Source organism: Artemia franciscana, chromosome 17 (genome assembly GCF_032884065.1).
Source record: "Artemia franciscana chromosome 17, ASM3288406v1, whole genome shotgun sequence".
Taxonomy (NCBI): Eukaryota; Metazoa; Arthropoda; class Branchiopoda; order Anostraca; family Artemiidae; genus Artemia; species Artemia franciscana.
In genome coordinates this window covers 7,046,941-7,065,307 of record NC_088879.1, presented here as the reverse complement: position 1 = coordinate 7,065,307, position 18,367 = coordinate 7,046,941, and the positions used below count along the sequence as shown (strand labels likewise).

General features: G+C 34.2%; 2 protein-coding genes across 3 annotated transcripts in view; both read right to left on the bottom strand.

Annotated features, from left to right (window-relative positions):
• Nucleotides 1–17,813, bottom strand: part of LOC136037763 (glucose-6-phosphate isomerase-like) — a 40,548-nt gene extending 22,735 nt beyond the window's left edge. Inside the window, exons 1-3 of one of the 2 annotated variants that reach the window (XM_065720571.1) lie at nt 17,565–17,807; nt 11,346–11,618; nt 2,877–3,100 (exon numbers count right to left, since the gene is read on the bottom strand). In XM_065720571.1, the coding sequence (XP_065576643.1) occupies nt 2,877–3,100; nt 11,346–11,582 (461 nt within the window). In that variant the 5' untranslated portion in view covers nt 11,583–11,618; nt 17,565–17,807. Of the gene's footprint in view, nt 1–2,876; nt 3,101–11,345; nt 11,619–17,564 lie in introns of both variants that reach the window. The other variant, XM_065720570.1, reaches the window with a different exon arrangement.
• Nucleotides 1–18,367, bottom strand: part of LOC136037762 (glucose-6-phosphate isomerase-like) — a 130,258-nt gene that overhangs the window by 68,649 nt on the left and 43,242 nt on the right. The gene's annotated exons all lie outside the window — the stretch shown is intronic.

Here is an 18,367-nt window from a genome sequence, read left to right as displayed (position 1 = left end):
TATTAGAAAGTGTTGAGTACTCTTTGGTAGTACACTTCCCTTTTTTATATTTTAGAACAAGAAAGGTGACATTTGTAAAGATGCTCTTGGTTCTGAGACTATTAACACTATTTACATATAAAAATTAGTCATAACAATGGAAGTGTGGTTAATCCTTGAATAGCTTGTATATTTACTCGTCACCAGCCAGTATAATTTTTAAGAATACGTCTTATAGCCTAGCTCCACATTCCATTGGTCTTATTTTTACTTGGTTCATTGGTTATATTCATTGGTTAATTCATTTATTCATTGGTTATTCATTGGTAGAACATTTTTTCATTGGTTATGTTTACTCGTCATCAGCCAGTATAATTTTTAATAATACGTCTCATAGCCCAGCTTCACTTTTCATTGGTTTTTCCCAACCGGCACTTTTTGGCTGCTGAAACACAAAAAAGACAAGGGTTGCCTTGTCACAAAAAAGACAACCCTAAGCCTTTTACGCAAGATCAGAAAATTTATTAAGCCTTACATTTATTACAACATTTCATGGACAGGTTGAAAATGCGATTCTTTTGGTGTAACTATTGGTATCAAAATTCCGTTTTTTAGAGTTTTGGTTACTATTGAGCCGGGTCGCTCCTTACGACAGTTGGTTACCACGAACTGTTTGACAGGTTGAAAAGCAAAACATTGAAAAGCAAAGCTGGTGAAAGGGAGATTTAAATGAAAAAGGGGAAACAACAGATATAAGAATTTTAGAAATAGTCAATATATTGAAAAAACCGGTTATATTTCATATATGTATATATATATATATATATATATATATATATATATATATATATATATATATATATATATATATATATATATATATATATATGTATATATATATATATATATATACATATGCATATGTATACATATGTATATATATATATGTATATATGTATACATATGTATATATATATATATATATATATATATATATATATATATATATATATATATATATATATATATATATATATATATATATATATATATATATATATGTATATATATATATATATTAATATATATATATATATATATATATATATATATATATATATATATATATATATATATATATATATATATTTTATGGAGTTTTTGAATTTTTATGGACAAAAAGTGTGGTGGATTGAAATAATTACTTTCGCTTATTATTTCGCTTATTTATTTCGCTTCGTAATTGGTGGATAAAATCTATCCTTTGGGGTTTAGGAACAAACTAAGTATTCAAAACTTATCAAGGATAAGTTTAACACTGAATAACTTCTCATTAATAAAACCAGCAGAAGACGCAGAATATTTAAAAGCCCTACTTTTAGCTTAATTTAGAATTAAAGAAAGAACAAATCTGGTGTAACCTCTTCAAAACGAATTGAGCGCTGAGGACTATGTTGTGTACATTGGTAAAATCCACTGACCAAACAAATATATGTCTTGTAAGTTTGGATTGCATTCTATACCTCTGGCGCACGAAAGAATTCTAAACATGGGTTGTGTGTTTGAAGGTTTGGCATATAGATGTTGTTCAGAAAATTTGACTATTCACCTGTTTCGGAATTCAATCAAAAACATGGTTCAGCATAGCAAGACTAACAAAAACGTGATGCAGTTCTAAAAACTTCATTATTTAAAACAAGCTTAGAAATCTTAGAAAAGAGCTTTTCGGGCACAAAAAGACCTCAGATGGATCCAGGGGTTGACGTATTTATTTTTGCGTCCTAAATACCTTTAACAGAAATTTGATAGTGATCTTAGTATCATTAAATGCAAAAAAAATATATTAATATCAAAAACTGGATAATTCATGGATAATAATTGGGCTAATAAAAAAAATTCTATAATGTAAAAAAAGCGGATTCAGTTTTTCGAGAACGCATACGTTTGAAGCTCCTGCTTCTGATTAAGGCTAATTTGACTAATTTGTCAAATTTGACTATCAATTTGACTAGCTTTTATATTTTTCAGTTTGACTTTTGAAACTTCTGATTAAGGTCACCTTCAATCACTATTATATTGAAAAAAAGTTCCTGAATTTTTTTTCAATTTTTTTTTAGTCGAATTCTTAAACAATTATATGAACCAGTCCTGACTTATTTGACCAATTATTTGGACCAACCTGTCTTAAACCAATCGACGAACCAAAACAGATAAATCCAAATACAGACCATGATTTTTTTTTTTCCAGTCAAGAATGTTTTAATGAAAACGGTAAAACTACTTGCAAATCCCTTGTTCAATTTGACATCCCTTTACAAAAACAAGATTTGAAGGAAAGTCAGGTCAAGCCCTAGGAATGACGCATGGACGGATAATGGATAAGACATATCTATTAACAAATGAACTAATATCATTTTCATACAATCCTAATAAGAGGGAGTTGACGCCAGAATTGCCTCTCACTCAATTTGACAATGTTTTGGCTTTTTCTACAATTACCCATGACTTGATGCCCACAACTGTTCCCTTTTAATTCAAATTATACCTGGTAGTTTCCTATTTTCTGTAATACTAGTCTCAGACGAATGTTCACTAGACCAGTATCTGCTACTGCATAGCAAATTAGTTATCATTTAATTACCAAATATAAGTACAAATCAACAGGAATGTACTCGGAGAGATGATTTGAGCCCCAACCGCTCGCGCCCCACACAAAAATCCTAAATTTCTAGGGACTCCTTACTCAGAAGAACAAATTAATTTTTTCTATTGACCCGCACCAAAAAAAAATTAATATGAAAAACGGGGTGCATGCGTCAGTAAAATATTTCTCTAGACACCACATTAGTAAAACATTTATATAACAACAATTGCAAATCAAAATATAGACAACTTACGTCCTTCGTCTTTTCCAGAAACTAAGGTTTTGCGGAATTGGCATTGGTGATAGTCGCTCAACAAAATCTTGAATTTTGAGACATGGCAGAATGTCAAGGAATGTCAAAGACATGGCATGCAGCATGTCGTTCTGTAATGCAATCTTTGCCTCTGACATCAAATGGGCGGACTCCCGTTCGATTTCTTTTGTCCAGGACTTGAGCCATTGTACCCCATTTTCTCGCTGTAAAAGAATGTGTGTTATGTCTGTCTGTCTGTCTGTCCGCATTTGACGTCTGAATTATTTCATCATATACCAATTCAAAAACGAATGTATTCAAGGCCGAAGTAGCTGAGCTGGTAAAGCGTTATGTTCCGGGTTCTAGGTCCGAGAGGTTGCAGGTTCGAACCTTGGCTAGGTAAAAACTAAAAAAAAACTGAAAAGAAAAAACAAAAAAAAAACTAAAAAAGGTAAAAACTACAAAAAAACTAAAAAAAAATATAAACTTATAAAAAAACAAAAAGCAAAAAAAAATATAAAAATAAAAAATAAAAAAAAATAAAAAGGAAAAAAACTGAAAAATAAAGGAAAAATAAAACTAAAAAAACTAAAAAAAACTAAAAAGGTAAAAACTGCAAAAAAAATAAAAAGAAAAAAGAAAAAAAACTAAAAAAAGTAAAAACCAAAAAAAAAAAAAATAAAAAGAAAAAAAGGAGAAAAACACAAAAGTTTATTTCATCACATACCAATTCAAAAACGAATGTATATACAGACCGGGACACCGGGACACAGGGAATATAAATGACGACCGGGACACAGGGAAAAAGCTACAAAGGGGAAGCCAGGGGGGCACAGGGGGATATATAAATGACAACGGGGACACAGGGAATGTTCAATTAGCAATCACCATCAACAAAGCTCAAGGGCAATCATTAGAATCATGAGGTATAGATCTGAATACGGATTGTTTTTCCCATGGACAATTATATGTTGCATGTTCAAGAGTCGGTAAACCGGACAATTTATCTATATGCACAGACAATGGGACAGCGAAGAATGTTGTATATTCGCAAGTTAGTTGTCGTCATGTTTGTTATGACGATGACGTCATTAAAGGTATTTAAGAAAATCGTTCAAAGACAAATTTTTAATTGTAAGAAGATCGTGGATGGAAAAATGTTTAATTGTAAAACGACTGAAGAACCAACAATGGCAACAGCCGAGGAAACTGCTCAAAGAGTCTATGCCTAAAAACTTGCGGCTGATAGAGAAAGTAAGAAAAGAAAGCGTGCCGAGGAATCACAAGAACAGCAAGAAAACAGGCTTGCGGCTGATAGAAAAAGTAAGAACAGAAAGCGTGCCGAGGAATCCCCAATGACGTCAGTCGACAAACATGACGCCAGTGGGCACACAAACATGACGTCACTCGACACACACACACACAGACAACTTATTTTTATATATATAGATATATAATATATATCTATATATCTATATATATATATATATATATATATATATATATATATATATATATAAATAAGTTGTCTGTGTGTGTGTGTGTGTCTGTCGAGTGACGTCATGTTTGTGTGTCGACTGACGTCATGTTTGTCGACTGATGTCATTATAAGGATTGAGCTGTATGTGTCATGAAGTTGTTTGTCGACTGACGTCATGTTTGTCAACTGATGAAATTACATACCGGGACACCGGGACACAAATGACGACCGGGACACAGGGAATATAAATGACGACCGGGAACCTCAAAGAGAAATTACAGACTGGGACACCCGGACACAAATCACGACCGGGATACAGGGAATATAAATGACGACCGGGAAATAGGAACACAGCTACAACGGGGACGCCGGGGGCACAGGCGGGATATTTAAATGACGACCGGGACACAGGGATTGTTCGAATAGAAATTACAGACCGGGACACAAATGACGACCAGGACACCGGGACACAGGGAATATAAATGACGACCGGGACACTGAAAGAGAAATTACAAACTGGGATACCAGGACACAAATGATGCATGTTCAAGAGTCAGTCAACCTGACAATCTATTTTTATGCACAGACAATGGGACAGCGAAGAATGTTGTATATTCGCATGTTTTACGTAGTTAAAAACATATATATAGGATTGAGCTGTATGCGTCATGAAGTTGTTTGTCGACTGACGTCATGTTTGTCAACTGATGAAATTACATACCGGGACACCGGGACACAAATGACGACCGGGACACAGGGAATATAAATGACGACCGGGACATAGGGACACAACTACAACGGGGACGCCGGGGGTACAGACGGGATATATAAATGATGACCGGGACACAGGGAATATAAATGACGACCGGGACACTCAAAGAGAAATTACAAACTAGGATACCGGGACACAAATGATGCATGTTCAAGAGTCAGTAAACCTGACAATCTATTTATATGTACAGACAAAGGGACAGCAAAGAATGTTGTATATTCAAATGTTTTACGTAGTTAAAAACATGAATACAGGTGTCCCACCTGTATTCACAGGTGGGAGACAGGGACACAACTACAATGGCGCGTGACTAATATGGCGCGTAACGACTTACGCGCGCGGAGGGGCTTGGGGGGGCGCGAAGCGCCCCACCAACTAGGTGTCGGAGTGGTGCGAAGCGCCACCCCAACAACTAGTATATATATATATATATATATATATATATATATATATATATATATATATATATATATATATATATATATATATATATACCATGAAAAGAGAAATCACCAATGTAACAGCACAAACTCGTAAAAAAAAAGACAGAAGGAGAAAAGGAAGACTGTTTTCCTAAATTAGTGATTAATATAGACCAGCACTTGAATGAGGCCTAAACCCTACTCATCCATACAATCACATAGGTCAAACAGCATAGACAAACACAATCAACCATAAAGAATAATCCATGGACTTGCAGTCATGTCGTCAATAAGTATAAGTCGTCATTTACCAAACAATAGAAAAAATAATAAAGACAAATAATTCAGAGGCAACAACCCAACACAAGGGCTCATCAGGAGAATACACTGGCCTATAGGGTTTCGCCACTTTAAATTCTCTACCCAGCCAAGTGTTGTGGCTACCACAGAATATCCATGGCATCCCCGTGTCAGGTGTCACCCCCAAAATACATGCCTATGAAAATAAAAATAGCATATGTAAAACAACTAAGTAACACCAAAACAAGCTTATCCTGTTAATATATCCCTCTTTTTAGCAACAATAGGTAAACTAAATATGATAAAATTTACCAAATCACAAATATTAAAACATTGTAAGCAAAAAAAAAGAACTAAACAATTATAGAATTCATCTTTACCATGTGGTTATTTTTTTTTTTAAATCCGCTCTATTAGAAACACAATTCAAAATAAATGGCGCTGCATCATCATTTGTCGAACCTCCGAAATTAGTTATAAATTTCTTTAAGTATTTCCAGATAATTCTTTTGATATTTATTTAAAAGTTCGTTATAATGAAAACTAATTTTTTTAAATTGCCAAGTTAATTTATTTGCAGAAAAACCTCTTGATATCAATTTTTGGCTTAAGATTTTACATCTATTTTTAAAATCAATATAATTACTACAAATCCTTGCATAACGAAGTAACTGTGAGAAAAACGCAGAATATGTGATATTTGAGTGTACATTACTTTCAGGGAATGGGAAACTAATCACTTCAAAATCAAAATCATCCGTTTTATTATACATTTTAAAATTTAATTTATTATTATCACAAATATTTACATTTAAATCTAAGAAATGATCTTCATGACCAGCGCCATGACTAGGTTCAAGAGTAAGCTCTGATGGATATATATTTTTAGAAATATCAATGAAATCCTTACAATTTAAGACCAAAATATCATCTAAATATCTTTTATTATTTGACAAAACATGTTTTAAATTATTTGGATTATTCTTATCCATCATATATTTATATTCTAGTTGACTTAAAAACAAGTCAGCTATAAATGGGCTGGCATTCCCCCCCCATGGGAATTCCCACGATTTGCTTGTACAAATCACCACCAAATCTTATATAAGTATTGTATAAAACAAATTCTAATAACTCAAAAATCATATCCAAGCTGTAACATCTCAAGTTAACTGTGGTATTAAAGCAATTTGTCCATATAGCTTTTTTATTATAAGTGTCTATTTTTAAGAACCTTTAACTAGATAAGAGGAAAGATTTCTTGATAACAGTTTTTAAATTATCTAACACTACATTAAGTGATAAATTAGTATACATTGTCGCAAAATCGAAAGACTCAATTCTTTTAGCTGAAACCATTGTTAAAGAATCTATCACCTGCAGTGAATTATTAACACTCCAATATGGATTAAAATTCGAAAACTTTTTAATACCAGAACAATTTTGATTTTGGCTCTGCACATTAATTAGTAAAATGAAATTTGCATATTAATTTTGTTTGGCTAAACGGCTTTCTCTTAGTTTTGATCAGACAATTTTGAGAAATAAGGGGTGGGGAAGGAGGCCTAGTTGGCCTCAAATTTTTCGGTTACTTAAAAATGCAACTAGAACTTTTAATTTTTAACGAAAGTTTTTATTAGTAAAAAATATACGTAACTTAAGAATTAACTTGCGTAACAAACTTTTATGCTCTTATATTTTTTATTATGTATATGAGGGGGTTTGTCCCCTCGTTTTTATTAGTAAAAAAAATACGTAACTTAAGAATTAACTTACGTAACAAACTTTCATAATCTTATATTTTTATTATGTATACGAGGGGGTTTGTACCCTCGCTAATACCTCGCCTTTTACACTAAATCTTAAGTTTTGTCCCAATTCCTTAAGAATGACCCCTGAATCAGAAAGGCCGTGGAATAAGTAGTTGAAATTACTAAAAACACTTAGCATAAAGAGCAAGGTATTTATCTCCTCCTAAATACCTCGCTCTTTATGCTAAAGTATTTTTAGAACCCCTCATATGCGTAATAATCTCTGTTAGTTTTAAGTTTTAATGCTACTCTTTACTTTCAGTTGAAAAACTTTTTCGTGTTTATATTTTCATTGTTTTTTTCATAGTAATGCTAGAAAATCCCGCGACCTTTTCATTGAATTTCTCTTCCCCCATGACATGTTCCTCCAAGAGAAGATCCTCCCACACAGCCTCCTTCCCTCAACCCCACCCCAAATAAAAAAAATCCCCCTGAAAACGTCTGTACACTTCCCAATAACCATTACTGTATGTAAACACTGGACAAAGTTTGTAACTTGCAGCCACTCCCTCACGGACTGTGGGGGAGTGAGTCATTCCAAAGACATGGTTAATATGGTTTTCGACTATGCGGAACAAAATGGCTATCTCAAAATTTGGATCCGTTGAATTTGGGAAAAAATGAGCGTGGGAGGGGGCCTAGGTGCCCTCCAATTTTTTTGGTCACTTAGAAAGGGCACTAGAACTTTTCATTTCCGTTAGAATGAGCCCTCTTGCAAGATTCTAGGACCACTTGGTCGATACGATGACCCCTGGGGAAAAAAATAACAAAAAAAAAACAAAAAAACAAATAAACACGCACCCGTTATCTGTCTTCTGGCAAAAAATACGAAATTCCACATTTTTGTAGATTGGACCTTGAAATTTTTTCTACAGGGTTCGCTTATACGCTGAACACGATGGTGTGATTTTCGTTAAGATTCTATGACTTTTAGGGGGTGTTTCCCCCTGTTTTCCAAAATAGGGCAGATTTTTTCAGGCTCGTAACTTTTGATGACAAAGATTAAATTTGATGAAACTTATATATCTAGAATCAGCATAAAAATTCGATTCTTTTGATGTATCTTTTAGCATCAAAATTCCGTTTTTTAGAGTTTCGTTTACTATTGAGCCGGGTCGCTCCTTATTACAGTTCGTTACCAACTAGTATTTAAAAGGATGACATATGCTATGATTATGATGAATTGATATGCTATGATGATATGCTATGATGAATTTTTAGGAGAGTCAAAAAACAGAAAAATTTTGTCGACTGTAATCCCTCTGAAGGACGGGACTAATGGAGATAAAGGGATACAAACAGACTAAGGGAGATGAGAGGACTAATGGAGATAAAGGGGTATAAAGAGACTAAGAGTGATGAATGGACTAATGGAGATAAAGGGAGATAAGGATAAATGGATATTCTAAACCAACGTTTTATGGTCTTTTCACAGATATACATTAGATTCAAGTATTCCGAGCGAATTCCAAACAAATTCATTTAATGACGTATATCTCCTTTTTTCGTGCCAAAAAAGGAAAAAAGTATTCTAAGCAAATTGAAAATTAATCCAATTATGGTGTGTCTTCTTGTTCCTTGACAAAAAAAAGGAAACCTATTTCAGGTCCCTACGTTATTCCTTCTCTTTTGTCAAAATTGGCGCATGTATATTTCTGTCTTCATAACTGCACAAGATAGGGAAATTCTGACTCCACTATTCGATTCCTCCTGATGAGTTTACCCACAACACATACTTAACTAATTTTCGACCAAAAACCGCATATGTCATCCTTTTAATTATTACAGCCGCAGTTAGGTACACACCTTTCACGTTTGTTACCATGATGTTACATATCCATCACTTGGGCCACTCACGATACTTCGACCCTCTCGTACTACTAATTCCATTTCAGAACTACTTTCTACTTTTTACCTTGTTCGTAAAAGCTCTGGAGATGTTGCCAACCCCTCATTCATTCAATTTTTTCGTATGATTTTGAAGGCTGATTTTTAAAAGAACTGTTTGTTCAATGTATATGTTATGTGAATGTCCCGAAATTGATGAATGTCGACATTCACCTGTGAATGTCCGAAATATTTTTTTGGCTCCTTGGATTTAGTCAGAGTTGCCAGGCAACTTTTTTTTAGCTTAATACAAGGTTTGATGATGACAGATTAGGTTAGATTAGGTTTGGTTAGGCTAACATATTTTTAACTTATTTCTGATACTTATAACCAAATTTAACCTAAACCAACATAAACTAGTATAATCTTACTTTCTCAAAAACGAAATCTAGAAATCTCAAAGCGAGCATATAAGGCAGCAACATTCAGGCAGGGGGGGATGGTTCGTCCCTGTTCCCCTTTATGGGCGCCCATGGATGAGTCCCATTTCTATAACAAATTGTCTTTACTGTCTAGTACTTATGCTGTGTTGTATTGATACTGCAATAACTCAAGGCGAACTTGTGCTTCCGTCACCCCTCTCCCCCCCCTTATGGTCAAATCGTGGAAATCTATAATATATCTAATTTAATCTGGTCTGGTCCCTGATACGCCTGCCAAATTTCATCGTCCTAGCTTATCTGGAAGTGACCAAACTAACAAAACCGGGACCGACAGACCGACAGAAATTGCAATCGCTATATGTCACTTGGTAAATACCAAGTGCCATAAAAACAGATTTTCTTTACTGTCTAATACACATGCTGTGTTGTATTAATACTGCGTCAAGCCAAACTTGTGCTTGCTCTTGTTCGCATATTCTATGCACACCTTCGACCTCACTCTAGCATGCTTAAGGGCAGGGGAAGGATTATGTGAATGCTGGTTAAAACACGTAACAATGCAAAAAAAATATATGGAAACGATATTCCAGAAATATATTCTTAAATGCTTCATTTTTGTTGATCGTAACAAACATAGTTAACATAAAAAAGAGTAAAGGATATGGCCCATGACCTTCAAAGTCCAAACTCGCAGTACTGATCTACGTTTCAAGGCCTTTCAGCCAAGAAGTGAAGTGGAGGGCTGGGTCAGCCATACTCCGACCGAGCTTACTGTCACACTACTAACCCCCACCCCAAACCAAATAGACTGCCACACCAGGAATCGAGCTCCACCCCTCGGACAAAGGAGCAGTCAATATGAATTGTTATTGATAATGCAACATACTTCAAGAGATGTTAGATGGTATAGCCATCAGAACATTAATACAAATTGTAAAAATATATAATACATTTTTTGATCCTGTTTGGCGGTCCCCACACCTCGCTGTTATCCCTTATGAGACTTGACTAAAGAATCTGCCTTACCAAGACACAATAATTCCAGTAAGTCTCCGTACAGAATCCTGAACATAGATGTATTCCAGTTCCAGCCAAGAATATGACTTTACGGTACAAAAGGTATGAAATTCGGTTTCCCAATATTGATTTAAAAAGGAATTGTTTTTTTTTGTAGGCTAAGAAAGAATATAAAGAAATAAGAATTTGATGGCAAGTCAAGTCTTGACCTTGAAGGGTGAAAAGGGTCAAAATTCCGATTTATTAGGACATAGGAGGAGTGTGCGTAGCTGTCGGCCTCAAAGGTCTTGGTGCTACAGTGAGTAGTAAATAGTATCTGCAGGTTCAATAAATCAATAACCAAAAGATCCCGACTCCACCTCAAGTCATATAACTAATATCTGTAAACACCACTTACCAGGTCTGATCCTCCAATTCCGACATTAACAACATCAGTTATTCGTTTTGATGTGTAGGCAACCCATTGGCCATGAATAACTTGGTTTGAAAACTCCTTCATGTGATTTAAAACTCCGTTGACATCTGGTATAACATCTTTCCCGTCGATATGAATTGGGCTATTCGTACGGTTTCTAAGAGCTATGTGAAGAACAGCCCTGTCTTCGGTGAAGTTTATCTTATCACCTCTAAACATCGCTTCATGGCACCTTTCGATATCCCTGGCACGGGCCTGAAGAATTTTCTTTGTAAACCTTCTAACTTTCTTTAAAGTTTATAAAATATTAAGAGTAAACTTCGAGAAACTACTCGAAAAACTAACTTCCTAAACTAAGTTAACTTCCGAAACTAAAAATAGATTGGATCTATAGGGCATATTTTTCTTAAACTTTCACCATTCTAAAGCTATCAATGATCAGCTCACTCACATTACGTGAAGGAGAAAACACATAGGACAGAGTTTCCTCAGCTTTGAAATAGCCTTATCTGTTCTGCACTACCTATTTAACTGAAACTATCTTCTAGAGATTTATTCCTTCGATGCCATCTGTTGATACCTTCAAGTATAGATTGTTTAAATTGCTAAGGACTAGCAACCTACTGAGCACCCCATTAAAGGTGTGGTTCAGGAAAATTTAATAGTAATAAGAAAAGGTAAAATTGCTTCAAAGCACGGTTATGGCAAATAGCCGAAAATTCAGCTTTTCCCTCATTTCAACCGAAAAATGTACGGAATTTAACTTTCACTATCATAGTGGTATAGGTCAAAGGTGGTATCAACTTGCACGCGTTAAAATTGGCGGTGGAGAAAAAAACACCAACGCAATCAAGCGTTTGGCTCTTCTTGTTTTTTTTTTTTTTTTTTTAGTTTAAAAATAAGGCAAAATTAGTGAAATTTTCATGACCGGTAAAATTCCTGTAGTTGTCAATTCCTGACAACTATTAAGTTGCCAAGTTATAAAAAACTTTCATGTGATTAAGAACTATTTTAACTTCTGGCATTACATCTTTCCCGTCGGTAATAATTGGGCTGTTTGAACGATTTCTAAGAGATATGAGGAGAATAGCTCCGTCTTCGGTGAAGCTGATCTTGTCCCCTCTGAAAGAGATGCTTCAACATTCCTGGTACGGGCCTACGATAATTAAATCAGCTAATGAAGTTTCTAAATTACTCCGAGAAAAAAAGTAAACTCGAAGTAGCTTTACTCTTTGTGAGTTAAGTATTCAGTTATCATACGAAAGTAAATAAAGTAGATCTATAGGGTCCACAGAGCCGGTTAAAGAGAGGATGAGGCAAGCTGCCCTGGGCTCTGTGGTTGGGGAGCAACAGTTGGAGGGCTGCCCAATTCGGTCAAATTTGTCACACGGTTCGGCATTTTTTGCTTATATTTGAGTCGGCAGGGACGCTCTAATTAATTTTTCCCCGGGCGCCACCAGCCCTTGGAATGGCTCTGAGAATATACAATTTTTAAGGTACCAAGGACACCAAAATGAAGATTTTGTTCGCCCCCTGGCTCCATCATCGGTCTATTCTTACTAGAAAAACAAAATTTTATATAATTTTTCTGTTGGTTGTAATGCACATAAAGATTGTTTTGATGCGTAAATCTTCACCATTTTAATTTTAAAATGTAAATTTTGAACGTAAATTTAAAACGTAAATTTTAACGTAAATCAAGGTATCTGAACATTTTGACGCATCTTTATTTTTTCTTACAAGGACGTGGGGTGAAAAATAACACGCATAAGGGGGCCCACCCTCTAATTACTTTTGATTCTTACTTGTGACACCAGAACTTACTATTTTCACTTGAATGAAACTACTTAAGAAAATATTTGAAGGGTGGTTTGATGCATCTAACACTTAGTAAAAAAAACAACAACAAAAATCAATAAAATATAAATAAAAATAAGATCATGCCATAAAAATATAAAATTGTGTATTTCTGTACGGAAAATCCGCTGGGTGATCCGTAGGAGACGTTCTGTACGAAAATCCGTAGGAGACGGAAAATCCGCTGGGTGAGTTCTTAGACATGCAGACGTTAACGATGTGGTTTTTGTTAAGATTATATTTTTTTGCAGGATATTTCATTTTTTAGTCAAACTGTCTAGATTTACGTTTGCTAATAGCTTTTTTGGGGTACCAGTAGGCTTAATAAATTGAAATGTTCTTAGCCACTATATAATTTTTCCCGTTGGTTCATTGAGACAAGATCCTTTTAATCAAACAGTTCGTGGTAATGAACTCTAAGGAGTGACTTGGCTCAATAGTAACCAAAACAATAAAAAATGGAATTTTGATACTAGTAGATACATCAAAAGAATTAGATTTTAATACTGATTTTAAATATATAAGTCTCATCAAGTTTAGTCTTATCCATCAAAAGTTAAGAGCCTGAGAATATCTTCCTTATTTTCAAAGCAAGGGGGAAACACCCCCTAAAAGTCATAGAATCCTAATGAAAATCACACCATCAGATTCAGCGTATCAGAAAACTCTACTGTAGAGGTTTCAAGAAGTTTTAGGTACTTTCAAAAGAGCTATTTATTCTAATTAAACCCATTGTGATTTCAGGGGTTATTCTTAAAGAACTGGAACACAATTCGAACTATGCTGTAAACAGCGATATATTTACGAGAGGCAAACCCCCTCATATACGTAACAATTTCTGATCGTTTTAAGTTTTAATGTTGCTCCTTACTTTCAGTTGAAAAAACTTGTTTTTTTATTTAATACTTCAAAGGACGGTCAATTGTGAAGGACAGAATCTTTCAGCCCCATTTCCCTTCGTTGTAGAATTAGAGTCCACTGTGTAGGCAGGGGCGGATCTAAAGCAAAATCTTGGGAGAGGCTCAATGTGACAAGGGCACCAATGAGGAAAATCTTGGAGTAGGGGGCAATCTGACAAAGGTGCCGGTAATTGATCGTACTGACAAATTTATACGAAAAACAAGAGTGAAAAAAGGGAAAGAGGGCACCAGATTTTTTTTTTTTGGGGGGGGGGGGGGTAATCTCACCCCCTGAATCTCTCAGTGTATGTAAGGGGGATACGTCTATTTTCTCTGTTTTTATGGACAAACGAAAACTTCATGATTGTTTGGTGTTTTTCTTTTGTTTATCAAAAGCAAAATGTTTTAGCCCGACTTTTTATGGAGGATGATAGGACGTCCATAGACAAAATTCTCTTACCCTCTTCAAAAGGTTCCTAAAATATTCTCTTCAAAAGGTTCCTAAAATATTTAACTTGATCCCCAGATATAAAAAAAAACATGTTGCCCTAACAAACTCCGTAGAACATTAGAACCCTTCTAATGATATCTTCTAACTGTTTACAATGTTTACGATGAGAAAGACTTGCTTGCCTTGAGGCTTCACATATAAATACTGCTTGCCTTTTTTGGTTTTGTAAAATCAATCAACTTCACATAAAACAGTTTTGATAAATTTGGGTGAGGGTAAAGTGGCAGGCTTATCTTTTACGATTGTAGTAAATTTTTGCTTAAAATTTACAATTTATGACGACTAAATTGTATCTAATTTAGTAATTTAGGTCATTCAAATTTTAGTTATCAATCATAACGACGGGAATTTAGTGGACATTACTCGAATTAAAACCCCTTTCCGTGATATTTCTGTTATTTTCATTTGAAATTTTGACGGCAAAATTGTATTTTTCTTCTTTGCCAGCGAACTGAGCGATTGGTTTATTGTCAAAAAGTTTCATGAAAACATAGATAGGATTTTCAGTATAGTCAAGTTTTGGTACCCTTGATGGTACTCCTTTATATCTATACCTAGACCTACAATAGCATTTGCTGGTTTCACAGGCTAAAGCCATTCAAAAGCAAGTTATTAACTTATTCCAGCTCTAAATGAGCACCTGGAGAAATCTGGGGAAGTTAAGCGTGAGGGATGTGGGAAAACACAGAATTGCAGGCCTCATCCCCCCATTGAATTTAAGGGCCGAGGAGCCTGTAGCTCTAGTTCTGTACAAAACCAGCAAACATCACTTTATACCTTTTCTATGTTCTTCAATAATCGGTTCTGGGGGTAATTTTATTGTAAGCCCTTAAATGGCTAAAAAAAAGCCCTTAGTAACTAAAAGTTTAAAATATGTTTCTATAAAGAAAAGAAACTGGCTGGTGGAGAAAAATTACCGCTTGTAGCAGATCCAGGATTGGTAACAAATGTTTTCAATAGTTTTAATAGTAAAATGGGTACTTGTATGATAAACACCCTAAAGTCTGTTTGTGGGAAAAGTGGTAGAAGGTGAGATGGCGAAAGAATGATGATATAGGGTTGTGGCCTTTTTGGCGTATCTTACGTAGCGGACCAAAATGCATTAAACTAAATAACTCTACGAATGGGGGGGGGCACCATATTCCCCTAATCTTTTGCTCTTGGTGCTAAAATTTTGCAAGTGCAATGCTGAAATAAATAGTAAATTTGCCAAATACAGACGGTTGATAATAGCAAATGCTTTACCAGCTGTAACAAATATATTTGCAAATAAATTGGTACTTTTATGTTATAGCGCTTATTTTCAGTTCTTTGGTAAATATTTCGATGTTCATATCACAGGATAAGTTCATGTTACTTGGCCTGTTTTATTTATTTATTGTCAAGTCTTTATTTGTTCTAACTTGAGTGTTCTTTTGCGTAAAAATATGATGTATTTCAAGGCACCCCCTTTAAAGTGCATTTTAAACTTGTTTGTTTGTATCTCCGTTAAGAAAAACCTACCCTTCCCCAGCGAAATAAAAATTACAGGATAGTTGACTTATGAATTATATGCCCGTGTTCAGTTCTTTGGTAAATATTTCGATGTTCATATTACAGTATAAGTTCATGTTACTTTCCTGTTTTATTTATTTATTGTCAAGTCTTTATTTGTTCTAACTAAAGGGTTCTTTTGAGGAAAAAAGGGCGTATTTCAAGGCACCCCTTTTAAAGTGGATTTTAAACTGTTTTTGTACACCCGTGAAAAAAAAACCTGCCCTTCCCTGACCAAAGCAAAATTACAGGGTAAATGACTTACGAATTAAATGAACATACCACTTCACGCTTCTTTTATGTTCTTTAAGAATATAATAATCGCTTCTCTTACAAATTCAAATTTAAGCCCTTTTTGAGCCCTTAAAAATGATCCAAAAATTTCTAGTTTTTGGGTATAGAAAAGGCTTAAACGTTGTTTCCAAACTTACTTTTTGAAAATAAATCCATTTTTAAAGTTAAATAGTCCACGAGGATTGATTTATCATGATTAAGTTCGATACAAAATTTAAAAAAAATTTATTTTTCTATCCACTATTTTTCGTCTGTCGGCTTTGACATTTTTGACATATTGGTGAAACGACAGTTAATAAAAAGAATAAGAGTAAGAGAATAACATAAAATGAGAAGAATAACAGAATAAGAAGAAAAGATGACAGGTTTGGTTTTAGTTTTCTTGTTCGTTATTCAACTTAATCTTGACAAATCAATGTTACCATTCACAACATATAAATTTACAATTAATAGTAAGCTTGAAACAATTGTTATAACCCGTTTTTATACCAAAAACATACACAATGATATTGTTATTTTCAAGGGTCCTAAAAGGGCTTAAAATTGAATTTGCAAGAAAAGCGATTATATTCAGAAAGAGCACATGAAATGGCATTTACTTATATGTTCACTTTCTTCATATTTACCAGTTCTTCATCCATTAACCCACTGAAAAACCGGTTTCTTCGTTAGTTTCTTTCAGCTTAGAGTAGAAAAACAAAGACAAGTGACAGAATAGACGGAAAATATATAATGTGGGCTATATATTTGCACATTAGGGTGGGGTAAAGTATTTGTGCTCTGTGAATTTAGGAAACAATTCTTACTTCATAATATGCAGAATAATTGTACCTAACCAACCTTGCGTGCACACCCTCTATAATTCATCCCCCTCCCTAATGTGCAAATATATAGTCCAAATTTGTTTCTAGATATTTCCAAAATATTTTGTGAAATTTCATTAATATTAGTAAGGAAGGAGATCCTACTTAGATAAAGAACGAAACATAGGCGCTATAACATACAAGTACCAGAAAATTTAATGGAGAAGACACTGTTATTTTTTTCGTACATTATGTCTCCCCTGTTATAAAGTTTAATCCAGAAATTGATATAAATGCAACTTACTAAATAATTGGGATGCTCTCTGCCTAATGTTTGCTTCACAAGAACTCGGAATCAGACTAGTACATTATAAGTCTGAACAAAACGAAAAAAACTCTTCCATTCAAACTCTTAACCTGGTTTTTCACAGACTCATTTTTTATTTCATGCTTTAATCTTCACAGCGATCTATTTTATGCAAAAGAATCTGTCTTCAACTTTTGTAATGCTTGTTACCAAGTTAACTGACTACATTTCAATTGTCACGATTTTAAACTAAGTAGGTTTATATTTTCTGGCCATACAAGCATGCGTTTGGGTATAATCCAAGGATTGACGCTGTTGAATGGGGAAAATGCTATGAAAACAATCTTCCTTCACGGAAACTTATTGTTGTTAAAACATTTTGACTGCAGTTCCACTATATTCTAGCCTTAAGCCCCCTATCGAGCAAAAAAGCGAAAATTATATATTCCTTTACATTCTGTCATGAGTCACTTTTATCTTGACCCTGTAACCGTAGATTGATATTAAATAAAAAAAAACAAGTTTTCTCTCAACTCTTTCTCTCAACTCTTCTTTTTAAAACAGTAAAAAAATTTAGCGTAAAGAGCGGGATGTTGGTGAGGAAGCAGCCCCTTTCATATACGAAGTAATTTCTGTTCGTTTTAAGTTTTAATTTTGCTCCTTACTTTCAGTTAAAAAAAACTTGTTTTTTTTTATTTAATTTCTGAACGTTTTTCAATCAATGCATGTTTTGATTTTGGGTCTCCGCAGAGGAATAATTAAAACGAAATTTGCATATTTATTAATTTTTTTTGCTAAAT